The sequence below is a fragment of the Filicampus tigris genome, chromosome 12, assembly GCF_054856515.1.
Source record: "Filicampus tigris isolate MCC_2025a chromosome 12, RoL_Ftig_1.0, whole genome shotgun sequence".
Taxonomy (NCBI): Eukaryota; Metazoa; Chordata; class Actinopteri; order Syngnathiformes; family Syngnathidae; genus Filicampus; species Filicampus tigris.
The window spans coordinates 23182595-23203437 of NC_141228.1; the positions used below are offsets into that span (position 1 = coordinate 23182595).

Sequence of the window (20843 nt, forward strand, 5' to 3'; positions counted from 1 at the left end):
CCGAAAGTACTCCAAACTGCATCAAGTCATTTCTTAGTCATCCATGATTACGTCATCCTCAAGTCGCTTATCAAATCATCCATATCGTATGTGCAGGTAATGTATTGTCGTCGCAAAGTCATGCACGATAATTGTAGCTCCGACCGCGAGTGCCACCCGGGGACACGATTCGCCACTACGTCAGACACTCCGCACGGAAGCAGTTCAAAGACGAGCTGCTGATTGCGTTGGGAAATGAATGCGAGGTCAGAAAGTCATCCGTACTGTAGCTCAATTCAAGTAATCCCCAATGACTGTCCTCGAATAATCAGAAGGCAGGTGCTCGTGTCAGTCGCTGATGATGAGTCTTTGTTGCGTGTTGAATCAATCAACGAGCGGTGAGTGTGAGTGTGCAGTTGCCGTGCCGGACAGCAGAGGGCGCCACCGGCCAGAGGAGGCGCACGCTCTTTCTCTGGCTGCGCTCGGGCTTTGGCAGCTCTCGCCGCGAGCAAGCCGCACACACGCACAAAGGCTGACGCCGAGCTCGGACGCCTGCTCGCCTGCCTGCTGCTCCAACCTTCCCTGGCCGACATCCGTCCGTCCGTCCGTCCGTCCGTCCGCGATGACTAGCACGCTTCCGCTCGTCTGGCTCATCTTCTCAGGTGACACTTTTCCATTTCGCCCGCCCCCACCCCCAGACGCAATTAAGGTAGGGATTTTGAGGTTCAGGGTTCCGACTGGAGGTTACCTTTTGTTACGTGGGGCCATAAGTAGTTCCAGTTGATGACACCGCTGATAGAATTGTGAATGCGTGATTGATTCACAATCATTCACTCATTCCTGACTCTCCAATCACAAGCAAATGATTTGGGTGGATTACAGTATATAGGCTGAAAACATTCGTCAAAAAGACTCCCTAATCGTATGTACAGTAGTTGCCGATTCTCTGGTTGAAACAATTGATCGAAGACTCCCTAATCACTGTTTCGAGCAGGGGTCTCAAATTCACAGCCCGGGGGCCGTTTGCACGCCGCAGTATGATATTTTGTGGCCGCCGACCAAGGTTGTTTTTGGTAACGAAAGCTAACGAAATAAAATAATTTCTTTCGTCATAAAATCGACATAAAATCATGAAAATATTTCGTTAAAACACGAAAATTACATTTTACTTTTCCAAAACTATAATTGTAGCGAAGATGTCCTTCGTTTTCATCATTGGCAATGAATTGAATACACGAGCCTTGAATTTAAATATATTTATTTTGTTATTAACGGAAGAAAGGCGCTGATCGTTGATCATATGTGTCGGTGTGGTGTTGCTGTGGCGGCGGCGGCGGCCCTGCAGGTGCGCTGACGTGGCGGCGCTGCGCGGCGGCCCTGCGGGTGGACCTTTCTCCCAGCGGGCCGCTCTTCAAGCTGGGCGAGCGTCAGCAGCTGACGTGCTCCGTCCACGACTGCCCCGTCACGCCCGTCATTTCGTGGACGCCGCTCGGCGACCGACCGCTTAACGCCCACGTCCGGACGCGGGACCGCCTGTCGCTGCTCACCTTTGACCCCGTGGAGATGGAGCACGAAGGCCCACTCTTGTGTAAAGTCACCTGTGGGGAGCAGCGCAAGCACGCCAAAACGCACGTCAGACTTTACGGTCAGCTCAGCTCTTGCGCTTCTTTGGTCATCCAGTAGCCCGACGCGTGTAGCCAGCTTGGGATTAGCCTCCGTCAGTGATGTCATCGTCTCCGTTGTCCTTCAGCCTTCCCGTCGGACCCTGAGATCCGAGGTCACGACCCCGTCCGCGCAGGGGAGGAGTCCACGCTGACGTGTCAGGTGCGTGACCTTTACCCCGCCGAGATGCTGACTCTTGATTGGCTGAGGGGAGGTCAGGTGGTGCGCAGCGTGGTAGGAGAGGCCGGGGCCGTCTCCGTCCGATCGTCTTACACCTTCACGCCTCAGAGGGCGGAGTCAGGAGAGAACGTCACCTGCAGGGCCACCCTTGACCTGCCCGACCTGGCCCCCCCGGAACGCACCCGGCAGACCGTCGCACACCTCGACGTGACATGTAAGCGCGTCCGTGATGGTGCGTGATGGCAGGTTGTCATGACAACGCATTCACGAGCGCGTAACGTGAAGCGGCGTTGCCGTGCCAACCGGTGTTGCTGCGCTGATGATGACGATCACGGCGACAATGATATTCGCGATGATGACGCTGATTTTGCCGATGTCGACGATTATAATGATGACAATGACGATTGCGATGATGATGATGAAGATGATGATGATGACGACGACGACGACAATGCGGTTCTTGTCAGTCGCTCCAGTGCTTACGGCGCTTTCGGACCCCGGTGCGGTGATGTCGGGGTCCGTCCTGGTTCTGAGGTGTTCTGCGTCCGGCAACCCCGCGCCGGTCCTCACGTGGACCTTCCGGCCCGAGGACGGTGGGCCGGCGCAGGTCAAAGGTCACGGTGAGGAGCTGTTGCTGGCCGCACAGGCGGGAGAATTCCAGTGCGAGGCCCGCAACCGCGAGGGCGAACACAGCAAGGTTGTCCGTGTGCGCGTCAACGGTGAGAGGCTCGCGTGCGCGCGCACACGCATAAACGCACACGTAAACACACACGTGTGACTCTGTGCTTGCGCCGCCTCCAGCTCCGCCCAGCAACACCTCCATGTCGGTGACTCCGGGTCTGGAGGCCCTGGAGGGCCAGCGTGTCACCTTCACCTGTCACTCACACGGAGCCCCGCCCCCCATCCTGGTGCTGGGTAGGGAAGGGGTGGAGCTTTGGAGGTCTGACTCCACCCACTCACTCACCTTCAGCCTATCCGTGCGGCCTCAAGACTCCGCCTACTACTGGTGCGACGCCACCAACGCCTTCGGAACGCAACGCGTCACGCAAAATGTCACGGTGGCAGGTAAGAACCGCAGGCTGACGCGCAAAGGAGACACGTCACGGACGCAGGCGGGACCCACGGGCCTGGCGATCAACCCGCCTGCCACGAGGTGTTGCCGGTGTTGTTGACTTGCACGTGTGTCTTGAGCTCACCCTCTGCTGGTGGAGGTGAGCCCGCAGGTGGCGCTGGCGGGCGTGTCTTCCGGCCTTCTTTTGACGTGCGCGTCTTCGGGGTGCTCCGGCGCGCCCGCGCTCAGCTGGAAGAGGACGGAGCCCGAGGGCGACGTCCCCCCCAGCGCCGCCGGGTCTCGCCTGCTCCTGCGCGACCTGCGGCTGCAGGACGGAGGAGGATACGTGTGCCAGGCTACGTGCGACAACGTCACCAGGAGCGGCCGGGCCACCGTCCACGTCTACTGTGAGCCGCTACCTGCGCTTACTCTCGCGTCACTCCACATGCAAGACACAACGTGACCGAACCGTGTTGACGACGTGTTTACGGCCCCTCGCTTCTGAAGGTCTCGGTCTTGATGCATTTGGGGCCAACGTTTTCTTAAAGCGGAAGTCAACCCAAACATATATTTTTTCAAAAACATGTTCCCAGCAGACTCACTAGTTGAAACACGGCATTGTGATGAATATTGCGTTTGTGAAATATGAGTTAAGCAGAGAAATCCAGCCCTTTTCAGCCATCTCAGGGTAGAAGGAACAAAAAACGAAGATGTTCAACAAGCGCAGGCTTAAAGTGGAAATCAACCCAAACATATATTTTTTTCAAGAACATGTTCCCAGCAGACCCACTTGACCTGCAGACCTGCGCTTGTTGAACATGTTCGTTTTTTGTTTCTTCTACATACAAAAGATTTGGCAAAAAAAAAAATCACAGTCGTACTATTTACACTGACAGGAACAAATCGGAATTGACCTGCCGTGTGAATGTAGCAGCCTCTGTTGTTGCCTTAGAAACCAAGAAGTCGGAAGTCGGAAGTCGGCGAAGGCCCAGAAAATGCGCCGCGGGGGTTCTGGAAGGCCGTCCGGAGCCTCGGCCTGTTGACTTGTACCGTTGTCTTCTTCAGCTCTGCCGTCCGATCCGGTTCTGAAGGACGGCGGGGCGGTGCCCCTGGGCCAGGAGGCGCGGCTGCAGTGCGACGTGCGCGACGTGTTTCCGGCCGAGCGGCTGCGTCTGTGGTGGTGGTCGGGCAACGTGAGCCTGCTGGTGCAGACCTTCGGCCCGTCGCCGTCCCCGCAGAACATCTCGGCCGTGTTGCGTCACCGCGCCGAGGCCGAGCGGCGCCTGGTGAGCTGCGAGGCCCGGCTGCTGACCGAGGCCGGCGCCGTGTGGCGCTCCAGGAAGTCCAGCGTGCTTCTCACGATCCACTGTGAGTGTAAACGCTCGACATGTGCATTTTGGGCGAAAGCAAGGCCTCTTTAGCCCCGCCCACTCCGTGTCTCAGACCCTCCCACAGGGACCTCTGTCACCGTGAGTCCGGCTCAGAACGTTCTCGAGGGGCAGCGGGTGACCGTCGCCTGTCGGTCGGAAGCGGCTCCGCCCCCCACTTTGATACTGAGGAGGGAAGGGGCGGAGCTTCTGCGCTCCGACTCCGCCTCCTCCCTCTCCTACAACCTGACTGCGCGACTGCGGGACTCCGCCCACTACCTGTGCCACGCCTCCAACGCGCTGGGGTCGCAGCAGGTCACCCGCCAGGTCACCGTCACAGGTCAGAGGTCACGCACGCAACAGAGGCAGCAGGAAGTCGCGTATCGCCCAAACCAAATTTGCTCCGTTCGTATTTTCTCACAAATGGATACTATTGGATACTTGTGTGTTTGTTTTTCAAACCAAAGTGTTGAAAATGGCTTGCTGCGTTTGATGATGACGCAATGTTCACGGCCCAACAAACCAAAAAATTGGCGGGCTTTCCTGAAAAGTGACGATGACGTCATTGTTGTTGATTTGCTTTTCTTTCGCCATGATGCAATACCAAATCAACAGCAGTAGACAGTAGTCAGAAAAAATTGATGTGAAAATACACTTTAAAGCGGAAGTCAACGCAAACATTTTTTTCCAAGAACATGTTCTACGCAAGCCCACGAGTTGAAACTTGGCATTCTGATGAATATTGCGTTTGAGGAATAAGCGTTAATGCACTCGTTTTTAGCCATCTCCGGGGGCGGCCATTTTGTCTTCTGTCGACTAAAAATGACATCACAACGGCTCACAACGACCAATTGCGGCTCAGATTCAGAAAACAGGTCAGCCGCGATTGGTTGTTGTGAGCCGTTGTGATGTCATTTACCGTCGACAGAAGACAAAATGGCTGCCCCCTGAGATGTAAAAAGGGGTACATTTTGCTACTTAACTGATTTTCCACAAACGCAAAATGAGTCAGAATGCCGTGTTTCAACTCGTGGGCCTGCTGGGAACATATCCTTGAAAAAGGTTTGGGTTGACATCCACTTGAATGCAAAATAGTGTCCATTTTTATAGGATTATCAAATAATGGACCCTAAAAGTCTTGTGGATCGGACAGGCCAAATGCTAACAACGTACTCGGCTGTGCGCAAATGTTTGCCGTAGCTCCTCCGAGGAACACGACGGTGGCGGTGGCGCCGTCGGCGTCGGTGTCGGCCGGCCAGAACGTGACGGTGTCCTGCCGCAGCGTCGGCTTCCCGCCGCCGGAGCTCGTCCTGGAGAAAGAGGCGGACGGGACCTGGCGCCGCTCCGCCGACGGCATCTTCCGATTGCTCAACGTGACGGCGCGCGACTCGGGCCTCTACCGGGTCAACGCCAGCAACCCGTTGGGCTACCAGCTCCGAACGTTCCGCCTGAGCGTGACAGGTGGCGCTTCCGCGAGCTTTCACCGTCGCGTTTTCCCTCGGCGCCACTTTTATGACGGTCTTTCTTTTCCAGAGCCCGGCGCCGACACTCTGCCCGCTCTGGCCGCCATCCTGGTGCCGGCTGCCGTCGGTGCCGCCGGACTGGCCGCCGCCGCTCTGGTCCTGGACTACCTGAGAAGGTCCAAAAAGAAAGGATCCTACCAGCTGACGGCGTCTGGGCCTGAACGCCGCAGCCCGTGAAGAGCCCCGCCTCCGCCCCTGACCCCCACCCGACCCCCGCCGCCTCATAATCGCTGATATTGACCGTCAAATGAAGTCGCAGATGAATTGCTTGCTTGACGTTGGTTGAGTTGGAGCTGGTCAAATTGGAATCCTTTGTGGTCGTTTTGGAATCGACAAAATGCCGGCGACACGTTCGAGGCGGCTCTGCCCGACCGGTCCCAGCTCCGGGCCAACGCTGCGTTACCCAGGCAACCGGCCGAAACCCACTGAATGAGGTCTCCCTCCCATTGGTCGTCTGAACAGGACGACGCCGAGCGAGCTAAGTTAGCGTCCCGGTTCCCAGCCTGCGCGCTGGCGTCTCCGTGGCAACGGAAACCCTCTCTCGGGAGCTGCTTGGGATTCACGTGGAGACCTCCGCGTGTGTGAAAGTAGTCAATGTCGGGCGCGCGGTGTTTTTTCCGGCCGCGACCTGTGACCCCTGTGCATGCCGCTAACAATGATTGTGCTGCGTGTCAGCGTTTTAATGTCCCTGCCGATGCTTCCTGCTCACCCGCAAGTGAGAACAAACATCCAACTGAAAGTCGCCAACATCAGCGCAACAAACCTTCAAGATTCTTGGGGGGCGGGGGGGGGGGGCGTAGTTCCTTGCAGGAATGTTGCATACTGTTGATGTGGAGGGCAGCAGTGCTTTTACACATATACATCTACAATTCAAACATTTGAACATTTGATGCTCAGGTCACAGACGTGCTCCCAAAACGTTGGGCTTCTCTTTCATCGAAATCGAAACATTCAAATGTACGAAAGAATGATCACCACCACGAAACATCTGACCCTAAATCAGCCCTGCCGCAGCATCTCTTTGGGGTTGAGGTCAGGACTCTGACTGGATTTTTTTTTTTTTTTTCCCCTCTGAGAGCCCTTCAGTTGGAGACACACTTTTGAGGGCGAGCGGCAAGGCAATGTTTCATGAAAAGAGAAAAGTCCAAACCAGAGCACGGCATCTGAAACCAACACCTCCCATCTCGTCAAATTGATTGGACTACAACCTGTCCGACTTTCCGCGGCGTGCCCACTCAAAACACATGGCAGCTCTTTTTCTTGCAACCGGTCCACAACGAAGCGGCACCAGAATCAGCACGAAATGCACGAAACTGAACTTGTGGACTTCAGCGCGCACCTCCTGCTCATCTTCGTCTTGAACCGGATCATCTTTTGCTTCCGTCACACCTCGGACCTAAGGACCATCTTGGAAGACGTGAGCTGGTCGGGCGTTTGACGTCCTGGTTTGGGTTCGGGGCGACATCGAGAGCAGAACGGACCCGCTGTTTTTAATGTGTGCAGGATCAACTTTTTAGTGATGGGCAGATGGAGCCTTCTGAACCATTGAAGCTTTCCATCCAACTGGTTCAGAAAAAGGTTCAGCTCGTGAGGCTTCACGTGCACACCAACCCCCCCCGGTGGCCAAATCCTTGATTGTCATTTGAACTGTGTTATTGCTGGGTTTTTTTCAATTTTATAACAGTATCCGCACGGAAATAATAACTGGAATCAAAACACCCAAATGAGGTCTTCTGAGGTTCATTTATGTAATCTGTGGAAAATTAATTTGCAGTTAATGCTATGTACAAATGACAAGCCATGTTTGTGTTCAACTTTGTGTTTAATAAAAGATTGCGATACTGACAATTGTGTTTATGAATGCTTTTTACGAAAAAAAAAATGTTTCTCCTCCCTGTATTGGCTTGATTATATGCACTCTGGAAATAGGTAACTCCCAAAACGACAGAACAACCAAAACGCGGAGCTGGAATTTCATGTGTAAAATTGCGTGGCATGTGAACGCGGACACACATGGAGCACTTTTCGAGACAGCGAGGCTTCATACGCTGACAATGACGTCATTTTCCCTATCATGAATCACGCTTCGATAATTCCACCCCGGATTGCTCGACACACGCTTCGAAGCATCGGCACGTTTTGAGGCATCGCGACAACTACATCTTTTGCTTCCATCCCATTCCACGCCGACCGAGGAGATTTGATGAGTCAGCAGTGCGGAGGTGGGCGGAGCCGTGCGAGTTGGCGGGAGCTTGCACGTTTTTACGGTTGCCATGGAAACATCACTAGAGGCTTGATTGAAAACGCATCCGTGTCCATTAATCACCTCACCACATCTACCATGTCGGTCAATCAACAGCATAAACACGCACACTCACACGCACACACCCAGTCACGCGCACGCCCGTTTTCCAATCCTCCACCACACAGATGAGCGCGGGTCACGCGCTCTGAAGGCGGGTCCCCATCCGTTCCTAACGTGTCCTGTAGCGCCACCTGCTGTTTCCATCCAAGCAAAGCAGCGCGCCGGAAGTGCCCTTTCCCTGCTTTTGTTGTGAAATCCACACGAGCGCAAACGTTGCGCTAGCTTAGCGTGTCTACTCGTGTGTTTGTGCGCGTGCGTGGCGTGTGCGTCTATGTGTGTGTGAGACAATTATGTTACCTTTATCCATCAAGGACGACGAGTACAAACCTGCCAAGTTCAGTTTGTTGCTCAAGGTGTCAGGATGGATCAGGTAAGCGACGATGCTAACGACGCTAACGCGGCTAACACGCCACGCAAGATGCAAAAGAAATCAGACAGCAGCATGACAACGTGTTCGTGTTTGTGTTTATGAGGGGCCGGGATACACTTTGGTTCTTTTGTGTCTTTTCAGGTCCATTTTGTCCGACAAAACGTCGAGAAATTTGTTTTTCTTCTTGTGCTTGAATCTTTCTTTCGCTTTTGTGGAGCTGAGCTACGGAATCTGGAGCAACAGGTAACTCCCAAACCACACAAGCGAAACCGACAACCAAGTAGAAGCGGAAGGCAACTTGTGTAACATCTGTAAAGCTAGCCCACACTTAGCATGCGGCTAGTCACTTGCGTGGTTTTCTTGGTGCGGATGTGCCACGTATGTGGTGCCATTGCGCGTGCTCAATAACAGGAAGTGACGCATACAGGAGGAAGTCCTCAAGCATACGCGCAGACGTGCGAAAGGTCCAAGTGCACTACGTGCCTGTGGGAGCCCACAAAAGTGGCATCCAAAAATGAAAACTAAATTCACTCCTGAACTCAGTCCAGAGCTGACATAAAAGAGAGGAAGGCGCGCTTCCAAAAAGACTCATTGAGAAATGACTGTCACTTAAACGGACAGCGGCCAAATGAACATGTCTGCTTTAAATGCTAGTCGTGAATGAGTTGAGCTGCGAAAAGCGCCTCAAAGCTGAAAAGTAAGCCTCCAATATTCAAGGGAGCATGTAACAGTTTTGCTGTGCTTCCCAAGTGAGCGTGAGCACCGCGGCTGTATTTATTTGTTTTTGGGTGTTCGTTTACCCCCCTGACCTCATGGATGGACTTCAAAACCTTACAGCACGTGTGGGCAAAGTAGGGCCCGCGGGCCACATCGGGTCCAAAGAAAACATCACGTATGCGCGGCTTCCATTTTGATGGGCGCGCGTGTCAGCAGTGCAAGTCTTCAGCTGTATTTTGGGACCTCTCTGAGCATTCTAGCAACTTCTAGCATTTTCTAAGCAAATTCTAGCAACTGTGAAAAAGGCCAACTGTGGTCCTCATGTTGGCAACAATCGTATTCATTTTTCCTGTTTCCTGTGTGCGCGCGCACGTGTTCAGTCTAGGTCTGATCTCGGACTCGTTCCACATGTTCTTCGACTGCACGGCGCTGCTGGCGGGCCTGGCGGCCTCGGTCATCTCCAGGTGGCGCTCTAACGACAGCTTTTCTTACGGGTGAGGCGTGGCCTGATGTCACGACGGCTTGGGGGGGGAGGCGAGCCCTCCGGGTCATTGAATGTGCGCGTGTGCGTGCGGCAGGTACGTCAGAGCCGAGGTTATAGGCGGCTTCGTCAACGGACTCTTCCTCATCTTCACTGCCTTCTTCATCTTCTCCGAAGGAGTCGAGGTAACGCGCGCACACGCACTCATACGAAAGGTCCCGGTGTCATGCGTGTAACGTGTGCGCATGTGGCAGAGGGCTCTGGAGCCTCCAGACGTTCACCACGAGCGTCTCCTTCCCGTCTCTGTCGCCGGCCTGCTCGTCAACCTGGTGGGAATCTTTGTTTTCCAACACGGAGGACACGGACACTCGCACGGAGAGCAAGGTCACGCGCGCGCGCACACACAGGCATGGTCGCGTGACGCTCGCGCCGTCCCGGCCTCGTGACATCATCCGTTGCCCCCCCCCCCCCCCCCCCACCCGTTCACTTCAGGTCACGGACACAGCCATTCGCTGTTCAACGGCACCGCGGGCCACGCCCACCATGGCCACGCCCACCATGGCGGCCATCACGGACACGCCCACGACGGACACGCCCACGACGGGCACGCCCACGACGGGCACGCCCACGACGGGCACGAAGGCCACGCCCACCACGATGGTCACCACGGGCACAGTCACCACGATCTGGATGGTGAGGCCACATGATGATGACGATGATGTCACACGTGTGGCGTGATGTCATGACGTGATGACAAAGCGAAATGGTGACATGTAACGAGGACTGACGCACGCGTTGTGTCGACAGACGAGCGTCGGCTGGGTTCCAGTAAGCAGATCCTTCAAGGTGAGGTGGTCACCGTGGCAACGTGAGGGCACCATTTGCCGCCGGGGGGCGCTCGGCTCACAGCGCAAACACAACTCCGCCGGTGGTGCTTTGTTTTTGCTAATGTCGCTCGGCGTGTGTGCGTGTGCGTCAGGCGTGCTGCTGCACATCATGGCCGACACGCTGGGCAGCGTGGGCGTGATCATTTCAGCTCTTCTCATGCAGAACTACAACCTGATGATCGCCGACCCCATTTGCTCCATGCTCATCGCGATCCTCATCGGAGTCAGGTGACACGCACGCACGCACGCGCACACACACGTAGACGCTCACACACGACGTTGTGCAAGCACGTGAGCCAGCGTTTGTCCATCAGCGTGGTTCCGTTGCTGCGAGAGTCCATCGGCATCTTGATGCAGAGAACGCCGCCGTCGCTGGAGCGCGCCCTTCCCGAGTGCTACCAGCGGGTACGTACGCGGCGGCGCCCGCCTGTTTGTCGGCGCCCGCCTGTTTGTCGGCGCCCGCCTGTTTGTCGGCGCCCGCCTGTTTGTCGGCGCCCGTGTGACGCGTGTGCGCGCTGCGTTCAGGTGCAGCAGCTGGGGGGAGTGTACAACGTGCAGCAGCCCCACTTCTGGACCTTGTGTACGGACGTGTACGTGGGAACGCTCAAAGTGGTTGTGGCCCCCGACGCCGACGCCCGCTGGATCCTCAGTCAGACGCACAACATCTTCACGCAGGTCGGTTGCCACGCCGCCTTCACGCGTCCGCGTTGGCTCGACTTCCCCTTGTGGCGAGTGAGCAATGGAAAGTGGTGAACATGGCTTGTTGCCTTGAAAGGGGGAGTCAACCCAAACATTTTTTTTTCAAGAATATGTTCTATGCAGGCTAACGAGTTAAAACTAGGCATTCTGATTAATATTGCAATTGTGCAATGTGGGTTGAGCGGGAAAATTAGTTTTTTCTTTTCTGGATTTTCGGCACGTCTGACTTGCTTCTGTGTCGCCGGTCTTAACTCTGAAACAATGTGGCGGCAGCAACAAAAAGCGACGCCGATGGCGTGATTTCGAGTCGCTGTGCCGTGTGCTGCCGCAGCGCCCCCTGGTGTAACTTTTGTGCTATACGCAGGTGGGCGTTCGGCAGCTCTACGTTCAAATCGACATGGCCGCCATGTAGAGGCTCCTCCCCTTCTGGACTCTGGGACCAATGGCAGTCTGTGGCGGTGACCGCCGATCACCGGGTCATAGCGGGACCATTCGGGGGCGGGGCCAGACTGTGACAAACCTGACCGAACCGCCCCGCCCCCTTTGGAGTTTGGAGCAGGGAATTGTGGGAAAGTGCCTTCACTAATCATGGCCCCGCCCCTGACAAAATGCTGCCAGCTGATTGGACCATGGATTGTGTGTGTGTGTGTATGTCTGTGTGTGTATGTCTGTGTGTGCGCGTGCATACATGTGTGTGTGCCAAAACATGTGACCAGTTACGCCTCAACAGTAATAAAAGATTGCTTGAGGTCAATATTGATTGATGACACATTAGTTGCGTTTATTGATGACATCGTTGCATACCAGTCTGCTTTTGTGGGAATTTGGAGCTGATATACTGTTGAGGCTGAAATCGGATGATTTCGATTGCTCTAGTGACTCTTCGTGATTAATACAAATGAAAATAGTTTTCCATTAATTTGATCAATTGTCTATTCATTTTGACCCTTGCAGTTGATAGGCTGGTGTCAAGCCAACGGTTTCATGAACAATTGTCACGTCAGCAAGCCGGCGAATGTGGCAAAGTGCAAATCCAAATTGTTTTCTGGCCCAAATACTCAAAGCTTATTTTTTCTTTTGATTGATTCAATACAATGTCTCTTCTTCTGATGTACAACAACTTACAGTGAGTTACTCAAGTAGCGGTAGATTTGCAAGTCAACAACAGCATGACGTTCATCTAACCGCCTCCCTACCCCCCCAAAAAAATCAAACAAATGACAGCATGATACTCCGTTCAAATGCAAACATGCTTCGTTTGACTTTGAGCGACTTGCTGCCGCGGCCACCGGCGATCACCGAAGACGTTTGCTCAGGAAATCCCAATCCGACCCACGAGCGACAATTGTTCATCGAAATATGCACAGGTGGTGCGCTAGAAGGCCCCTGTCCACTTTTCTTTGCCAGAATATGTCGGACGCTACGTTTGGGTTCGTGTGTGCATGCCAAGCCGTCAATCGCATCCCGCCGCTGCCGCGCGTTTAGGAGCCGTCAACGCGTGGGAGGTGCGTCAGGGCGTCGCCTCGCGCGTGGAGACGCAACATGTCAACCTCCAGGGGGTGGAGTCTGCCGGTGATGACCAGTGAATGGAGCGGCGCGCCCAGGTCGCACGAGCTCATCTGCGCCAAGGTGGCCGTGCGCATTTCCTGGTCGGCGCCACCCAATCTGGCCACGCCCACGCACAGCGTGTCCTCCGTCAGACCTGCGCACGGCACGCGTGTCATCGACCGGTCACCGGGGAGGCGGCGCGGCGCGCGTCACTCACCGGGATCGTCGCCCCGTTCACGCCTCCGCCTGACGATTTCCAGCAGCTGCGTGGCCGCCTGCGACGCGCTCATGAAGCGCGGAGGTTCGTAGATCTTCTTGCCCCTGAAACGACAGCGCCCGCCGATCAACGGCCGATCCATCTTGCGGCGCCGTCGCTTGCCTTACCTCATCAAGTTCTCCAACGACTGCTCTTTCACTTTCAGGTCTGCAAAAACGGACAAAAGCAGGTCAGGCGCTGCATGCTAATGCTAACAGCCGCGGCCTCAGATGAGCCCCCCATTCCCTCCCACCACGGATGAGACATGAGCGGTGGATGTTACATAGTGGGCGGGGCTTAGCGCGCGTACCCAGCAAGCAGAGCGTGTGCAGGCCGGCCGCTCGGTTCTGTAGGATTTTGTCATAGAAGCTTTCGGGTCTCCACGACTCGGTCCAGAACACCACCGACACCGTCTCGCCGAAGTTGTACAGCTGACACACACACGCGCGCAATATGAGCACGTGAAATGATTTCCATGTGACATGCGGCGAACCGATTGGCAGATTTGCCAGCGGAGCGGTCAGGTGGCGCACCTGCAGGCCGCAGCAACCCACGGCGTTCATGATGGATGCGTTGTGGACCACCTGGTACGGGATCCCGGCGCGCACCGCCCTCAGGACCAGGTCGCTATGCGTGGTCGCTCTGCCCATAGAAAAGCACATGTGAGAAGATGAGAAGACCGATGTTGTTTTGGTGGTTGGGCTGGTTGGCAGCCAGCCGGCGGCGGTCCCTCACCCGAAGGGGTCGCCCACCACCAGGAAGGCCACGTCCGTCTCCTTGGCGTCCTTCAGGATGTCGTCGGCTTCCTGCTCCACCAGATCTCGCTCGGCCAGCGTCAGCTCCTTCCCGTAAAACTCCTCCTGACGTCACAAACGCCGCTACCCCCGTTAGCGTGCTTATAACACCCAACAGGCTAACGTCGCACTTGTGATGTTTGTTTACATCAGCGAGGGGGGGGGGGGGACACTGATCCAAGTAAAGCGGTTAGTGTGACAAATTAGGACTGCAAATAACTTTTTTTTTTTTTTCCAATCATGTCAATTACTTATTTGATTCATCCATGAATCAGGAAAAAATAATAATTTCCATCCCTCCGTTCCAAAGCAGGACCCAATTCAACTTGACAGTGCAGAACATGCATAACCAGAAATCAAGTTCCTGGTCTGGTTAAGAACATCAGGCAGAAAATGGGCCGAAAGGTTGATGATTGTTTTGCAAAGTCAAAACAGATGTTTGCAATGTGCAATTTTGAAGCTAATGTGTTTTCTTTCATAGATGATGACACCAATGAGAGAATATCTCCCGTGGTGAGTCTAACGGGTCTGCAGTCTAGATGATCAATCAGCGATCCGAATGGCTATCGATTAATTGTTGCGCCTGGGCATCCAAATAAGTTAGTGTTGTTGTAAAACTTCAACGGGCGCTCGGTTTCCTATCGCTCATTTGCATCTCAACGTTGCGAGCTTTTCTGCTCATGTCGATTATTTGAGAGCCTTCCTTTCTGTCTTCACTGGACTTGTTTTGCCTTCAGTGGACGCGTAACGCGCTTTCTGTCGCGTTCGTGTTGGCGGTGCGTGGCGAGAGCAAGAAGCGACTGACCAGAGCCTCTTTGCCCACAGTCAACATGGACGTGTAGGCCTCCAAGTAGACACGCGAGCATTTCTTCACCACCTCCAAACCTTTCACGGTGATGTCAGCGGCGTCTCCGAGGCCCAGACCGACCAGGTACAGCATCTCGCCGGGGAGGGACGACCGGCACAAAAGCACCGCACCGCACCGCACCAGCACTTGCCCTTTTTCCTTTCCCCCCTCTTCTTCCACGCTCACGTGTTGACAAATCCTTCCTGCTTGATTTGCGTTTGCCGCCAAGCGTTCTCGTTTCACGACACTTTACGACCAGCGCCCGATCCCATGAAAAGGTTATGCCAACATCACAGACGCGCTGGTGGACCGACAGCTATGCGACGTGCCTACCTGGCGGCCATCTTGGAAGGGGCGACGTTCAAGTAAAGGTATTGCATTGGGATTAAGCAGTAACTTGCTCAATTCTGAGCCGATTTTTGCGGGAGGTGCTTTTTTTACTTTTTTCTTTCAACGCCAAAAACGTGTGCTGTCAATATAAAACATTTGGAAACAAAAGTCCTCTTTTAACACGTGAAATGTTATTCCCAGTTCCCTTGTCGCAGTTGAGTGACGTATGCAACCATATGCAGCATAATGTACCGGCATTCTTGATCTTTCGGTCCTCCTGCCGTCCTTAGACTTAATGCGATGATGACTTTGCCCCTACTACCTCTGCGTGTCCGTAGGTACGCAGCTATTCTACTATTTTCATGACACATAGATGAATACGTTTACATTGAGCGTTACAAACAGATACAAAAATGTAGCTACTGCGGACCCCCACATACTCATGGCACCCACTGATTCACATATTCACAGATTTTTTTTTCTTGTCTACCCCATTTCCTCCTTTGTTTTGCAAAACGCATATTGAAGGTTTATTAGTATGTTTTGACAGATTTTTGTGTTTTCATGTATTTTGTTTCTCTGATGCATTTCACGAGCATCAATGTGCAGATTTTTGCACTTTCGCGGGCTTGCTCGCTCCCAGTCCGCCGCCAATACAACATCAAACTTTGATGTCATGATGGATGACGACGAAAGCTAAACGAGGAGCTTCAAGCAATTTGGGATTCCCTCTGAGAGCCGAAAATCAACAGTTAATGGCCGTATTCTTACGGCGTCAAACACATTTGACGGCGCTTATGAAGAAGAAAAAAAATTGATTGACACAGCAATACCTTACAATATTATGAAAAGATCAAGTCAAAGTACACCAGGTGGGAGCCAAGAATGTTAGTAAGACTTTGAAAAAAAATCATCAACATGATGTGTTCTTAAAGTGCAAAACTATTTATGTTAAGGATGGTTTAAGTGAAGAAAAAAAATGCAATTTTGGTTCCAATTTTGTGCCGGAATGAAACCAAAATCTATTTAGCAAGAGAGATGGAGTGGACCAGCTTGATTTGCTGGGGTTGAGACACGCGTGCTCCAAATCCTTCGCCATCACGCCGACCGCCACAACATGGCCGCTGTCCCGTCGCAGTTGCCATGGTGACGGCCCGTCAACGCGTGGAGGCTGTGAATGGTGGTGGCTGGTGAGAAAAATTCTCTCTCCTCTCGTTTGCCCTTTGTTGTGCCCCGCGTGACTGGCCAACGTGCACGCGCACGTGCATGCACACTTGAAGTGGGAAGCAGTTGATGATGCGCGCTTGTTGTGTTTCCCTCATGGCGCCTTTTGGCCTCTCATGCGCTTTGTTGAGTGTCAGTGAAGCAAAGAGGCTAACTTGAACTATTTGCCTCGCTTCACACTGCAGGCCAATCTTAATTTTTTTTTAAAAGTTGTTGTTTTTTTATTTTGACCCAAATCTGATTGTTTCCATGTCAGTGTGAACTTTACAGTTCCAAAGTTTTTCAAATCATCGGATATCTGACCACATCTGGACGTTCGGGTCGCGCTTGTCTGACACCGAGCGGAAATGAGCTAGTGGCCAAAAGATGACGTGAAAATTCTCGTCTGTCACAAAATCCTTGCAATTGCGTCAGGAGCTAGCTTGAAATGCCACTTTTGCTCTCGTCAGCCGTGTGGCCAAGCGGCACGCCGGCCTAGCGGTCGACGCGGCTGCCTCGCAGGCCTTCCTGTGTGTGCTTGCCATGTTAGCGACGTGTTAGAGTCAGGCAACATAGATAGATTGCTTTCGTGGATTCGGACAGGAGATTTTTGTCTGCTTGTGATTGGCTGTTTTGTGTGCATCACACGGTGTACTTATGTCCTCCTGTGCATTTGCTTTGATTTGACCTTGTTGTGCTTTGTTGTCTGCAGCCAAATGAGAATCTGTTGTCATTTTTTTTTCAATCTTAGGGAGTGAAATAAAGCTTCAATAAATGAAGGTTCACTGAAATAAGTCAAGCAAACGATATCAAGGCAACTGCGTCATTTTGTTTCGGTCGCCGTCATTGCACACGTTCCTGCTTGACAAAGAAGGTTGATGGAAACGGAAGCGCGGGACCAACTTTTTGGGGCCTGTCGCACGCTTGGTTAGCATTGGGCCGGTGGCACACATGTCGACATAGTTGCGTCACTTTCATTTTTGGCCATAGACGCAAACGCTGACGTCGGCGGACGCAGCCAAATTGCACGATAAAACTTCTTTCCGACTCTCACGTTTGGGCAAATCTTTTTGCTTCAGTCTCTGTGTGCCGGTCAGCACATCAGAGGGCGATGGGGGCAGAGGGGAGCCCCCCCACCACCACCCCCCCTCCACGCCCCGATCCCTGTTTGCGGCCCCCACACAGTGCTGACAAAGGGGGTCCATTAAGGGGGCCCACTGAGGCGCTGTGCATTTTAATGAGCACGCTTGAATGCAAAGAGGACCCTTGGGAGGCGCCCCCTCCCCACTTTTCTCCTCCCCCTCAGTGGCGCTCATCCCGGACTGGACCGGACCGGATGTCCAACGTCCCGTGCAGCAGAACGAGACAGAAAAGAATCATCCAAAAGTTCCCAGCATGCATTTCCGTGGCTCAAATCGACCTTGTCGAGAGTCATGTGACCTACCTGCAATGTGACCACGCCCCTCGACATCTCGCTCAAGGTTGCCTTATTGCTGTGATGACAGCGCCGCCATGGCAACCAACGTGACTCCACCCACACACACACAAAGCTGAACTTTTTTGTGTTTTTTTTTTTTGCGGAATGCGAAATATCCTGAGGCTGAACCAGAGACGTCCCGGATCCTGGATCACAACCAGGACTTGTGAGGTCCTAACTCCCGTTAGAGAACTTGTTTTGTTTTTCTGCTGTACTTCTCCACCGGTTGCCATGGTGACACTCAGCTATGCGGACTCAGGAAAGAGCCCTTTTGTCTGCCACGATGCCACCCGCCCCGGTTCCCAACCGCCCCACGCCCCCCCCTGCCCCGTGCATGTTCACTCTGTCAAGCGCAAACCGAGCGTGCAGGTTTGGTCACTGCTAGCTTAGCCTAGCCTAGCATAAGCTCCACTGTCAGGCGGCAACATTGACAAAAATTTTGCTTAGCGTAAAGTTCTTTTTGACTTTTGCTTCAGACTGTGAAAAGCACACCTGTAGAAAAATATTCCCATCATATCATGAGGCAATTTGTTATTCAATATATGTTGAACAATGACACATGGGTTCATCTTTTTGTTCGATAAGAAATTTGACATGACAAAAAGACTGCATTGAGTCGAAGGATATTTCATGTCAAGAACCAACAAGTGAAAAGAAGGAGGATGAAGTTTGACGTAATTTGGGTGACCTCCTCCTCCTCCTGCTCCTCCTCCTCCTCTGCTCGGTGGCGCGAGTGCGCTCGTCTGCCTGTCTGTGGAGCGGCGAGGCTGCTGCGTGTTTTCTCTCCGCGAGCGCCAAGTAAAAGGTAAAAACTGGATTCCGTCTTTTTACGCACTTTGAAAACGGTGACGTCACCATTGCTCAAGTTTTTGCGCCAAGTCGTCAATTTCCATTTGGGAAAAAAAATGAACCAAAACAACGCGCGTCTCTGAGAACGCACGCTAATCGTCTCACCCTTTGGTCTTCCCGCTAGTTGGACTTTTTGTCCACGGCGGTGAAACTTGTGTCCGTTTGCCTTCTGATGTGTTTTGATTGCCACTGAGGTCAACTTGCTTGACCTTCCTTTCGAGTCCCGCCTGGTCAGATGGTGTTTGGCCCACCGTGGGTTTTTTTTTTTTTTTTTTTTCCCTCTCTGCCCTGCACACGCTCAGGATGCCAGGGTGCGGCGGGACCACGTCATGACGCGGTGAAGGAGAGCCAGTGGCGTCGCTTCGGGGGTGGCGAGGGGGAAGGGGCCATGGCCGACCCCGCCCACTCGGACCTGATCGCCAGGCACTATAACTACACGGGCAAGCTGCGGCCGGCGGACGGCGCGTCGGGCCTGAAGGCCGACTCGGCGGTCTTCCTGGCGGTCTGCTGCCTGATCGTCCTGGAGAACCTGCTGGTCCTGGCCACCATCTGGAGGACCAAGAAGTTCCACAAGCCCATGTTCTACTTCCTGGGCAACCTGGCGCTGTCGGACCTGCTGGCGGGCGTGGTGTACGCCGCCAACATCCTGCTGTCGGGCGCCAACACCTACAAGCTGACGCCCACCCAGTGGTTCCTGCGCGAGGGCTCCATGTTCGTGGCGCTGGCGGCGTCCGTCTTCAGCCTGCTGGCCATCGCCGTCGAGCGCCACCTCACCATGCTGAAGATGAAGGTCCACGACGGGGGGCGGGCCAGCCGCGTCTTCCCGCTCATCAGCGCCGTGTGGATGGTGGCGGCCCTGCTGGGCGGCCTGCCCCTGATGGGCTGGAACTGCATCGGGCGGCTGGAGCGCTGCTCCACCGTGCTGCCGCTCTACCACAAGACCTACATCCTGTTCTGCACCACCGTCTTCAGCGTGATCCTGATGGCCATCGTGGCGCTCTACGCCCGCATCTACGCCCTGGTGCGCGGCCGCAGCCGCCGGCTGGCCTTGCGCAAGCCGGCCGGCGGGGGCAAGAGCTGCGAGCGCTCCATGGCGCTGCTGCGGACGGTGGTGGTGGTGCTGAGCTGCTTCATCGCCTGCTGGGCGCCGCTCTTCGTGCTGCTGCTGCTGGACGCCGCCTGCCGGGCGCACGGCTGCGCCGTCCTCTACCGGGCCGAGTGGTTCCTGGCCCTGGCCGTCCTCAACTCGGCCACCAACCCGCTCATCTACACGCTGACCAGCAACGAGATGCGCCGCGCCTTCCTCCAGACGCTGCTGTGCGGGTCCGCCCGCCTCCGCGCCGCCGCCGCCGAGTTCAGCCGCAGCCGCTCGGAGAACTCCTCGCGCCCCGACGGGGAGGAGGCCCCGAGTTCCCCCCCGGCGGCCGGGGCCGCCCCCTCCTCCTCCTGAAAGGCCGGGGCCGGTTGGCCGTCACGGGCCGGGGCCGGCATGCGGGGAACGCAACCCGCTCGCGCGGCTCGCCTTTCCGCCGGCCTCGACCTCGCCGCGCCTGGTCCCGGCCCGCCGGCACCCGGACTCAGGCTGACCTCCGCCCCGCCTCCCTGAGTAGTTTGACCTTCGCCCTCGCACCTTCCTACCGTCCCTGCGCCCGCATGTGAATTTGTCCCGTGACCCCGCTGGTGAGTCCACAGCCCAGCTGTGTCACGGCCACGCCCACTTTTCATCTTGGTGTTTGGAAAAGTCGCTGACTTTTTGTAAATAGAGAACACTTTGAGAATGTTCCTCAACACTAGCCTTAGCCTTTTGTGCTCATTTTCATTTTGTCATCTTTTCAAAACATTTTGTCGTCCTTTTCGAGGCCACCTTTTAGCATTTCATCATCATTTTATCGCGGTGTTGTCAGCAAAAGCAACTTAGCTCGTTATTTTGTCACTGTTGTTTTCTCGGCGACTTTCTGCTCGTTTTTCACATCCTGTCGCCGTCCGTCCTTTCCTCATCGACTTTTAGCATTCGCTCGTCACTTTGTCGTCGCGCTTGCGGCCAAAGTCACGCGACGTTTTCCTGTTAACCGCCTTCAACTTTTCTACTTCCTTGTGTGACCTTATTGGAGTGTTGCCATGGTAACCCGCTGTCATCTCCTTGGATGATGATTGTCCCTGTAACCTCGTTAGCACTTAATAAAAACACAAATACAAAACCACTTTTTTTGTTTTGTTATCACGTTGTCTGACCTTCGTGGCTCCTCACGCTTCATACT

General features: G+C 54.3%; 4 protein-coding genes across 5 annotated transcripts; 3 read left to right on the top strand and 1 right to left on the bottom strand.

Moving 5' to 3' along the window:
* Positions 1–24: 24 nt before the first annotated feature.
* Positions 25–7610, top strand: vcam1b (vascular cell adhesion molecule 1b). Of its 2 annotated transcripts, none has more exons than XM_086046481.1 (10): positions 25–641; positions 1325–1624; positions 1730–2035; positions 2289–2540; positions 2623–2886; positions 3013–3279; positions 3938–4240; positions 4316–4579; positions 5440–5700; positions 5773–7610. In XM_086046481.1, the coding sequence occupies exons 1-10, from the start codon at positions 338–340 to the stop codon at positions 5937–5939; spliced, it is 2688 nt and encodes an 895-aa protein (XP_085902607.1). In that variant the 5' UTR covers positions 25–337; the 3' UTR covers positions 5940–7610. The 2 variants fall into 2 exon arrangements, with proteins under 2 accessions (XP_085902607.1, XP_085902608.1); XM_086046482.1 differs by having other exon boundaries at positions 498–688.
* Positions 7611–8290: 680 nt separating this feature from the next.
* On the top strand, positions 8291–12041 carry slc30a7 (solute carrier family 30 member 7). Its single transcript, XM_086046485.1, has 11 exons — positions 8291–8497; positions 8639–8740; positions 9595–9708; positions 9793–9880; positions 9950–10079; positions 10188–10388; positions 10503–10541; positions 10675–10810; positions 10897–10987; positions 11108–11257; positions 11646–12041. Exons 1-11 carry the CDS (start codon positions 8418–8420, stop codon positions 11691–11693), a joined length of 1179 nt encoding a protein of 392 aa, XP_085902611.1. The 5' UTR covers positions 8291–8417; the 3' UTR covers positions 11694–12041.
* Positions 12038–14972, bottom strand: dph5 (diphthamide biosynthesis 5). Its single transcript, XM_086046487.1, has 7 exons — positions 14685–14972; positions 13821–13945; positions 13619–13727; positions 13396–13516; positions 13214–13253; positions 13047–13150; positions 12038–12983 (listed from the first exon to the last, which is right to left on the bottom strand). Exons 1-7 carry the CDS (start codon positions 14817–14819, stop codon positions 12763–12765), a joined length of 855 nt encoding a protein of 284 aa, XP_085902613.1. The 5' UTR covers positions 14820–14972; the 3' UTR covers positions 12038–12762.
* Positions 14973–15491: 519 nt separating this feature from the next.
* s1pr1 (sphingosine-1-phosphate receptor 1) lies at positions 15492–20786 on the top strand. Its single transcript, XM_086046913.1, has 3 exons — positions 15492–16246; positions 18322–18541; positions 18888–20786. Exon 3 carries the CDS (start codon positions 18974–18976, stop codon positions 20033–20035), a length of 1062 nt encoding a protein of 353 aa, XP_085903039.1. The 5' UTR covers positions 15492–16246; positions 18322–18541; positions 18888–18973; the 3' UTR covers positions 20036–20786.
* Positions 20787–20843: the final 57 nt, after the last annotated feature.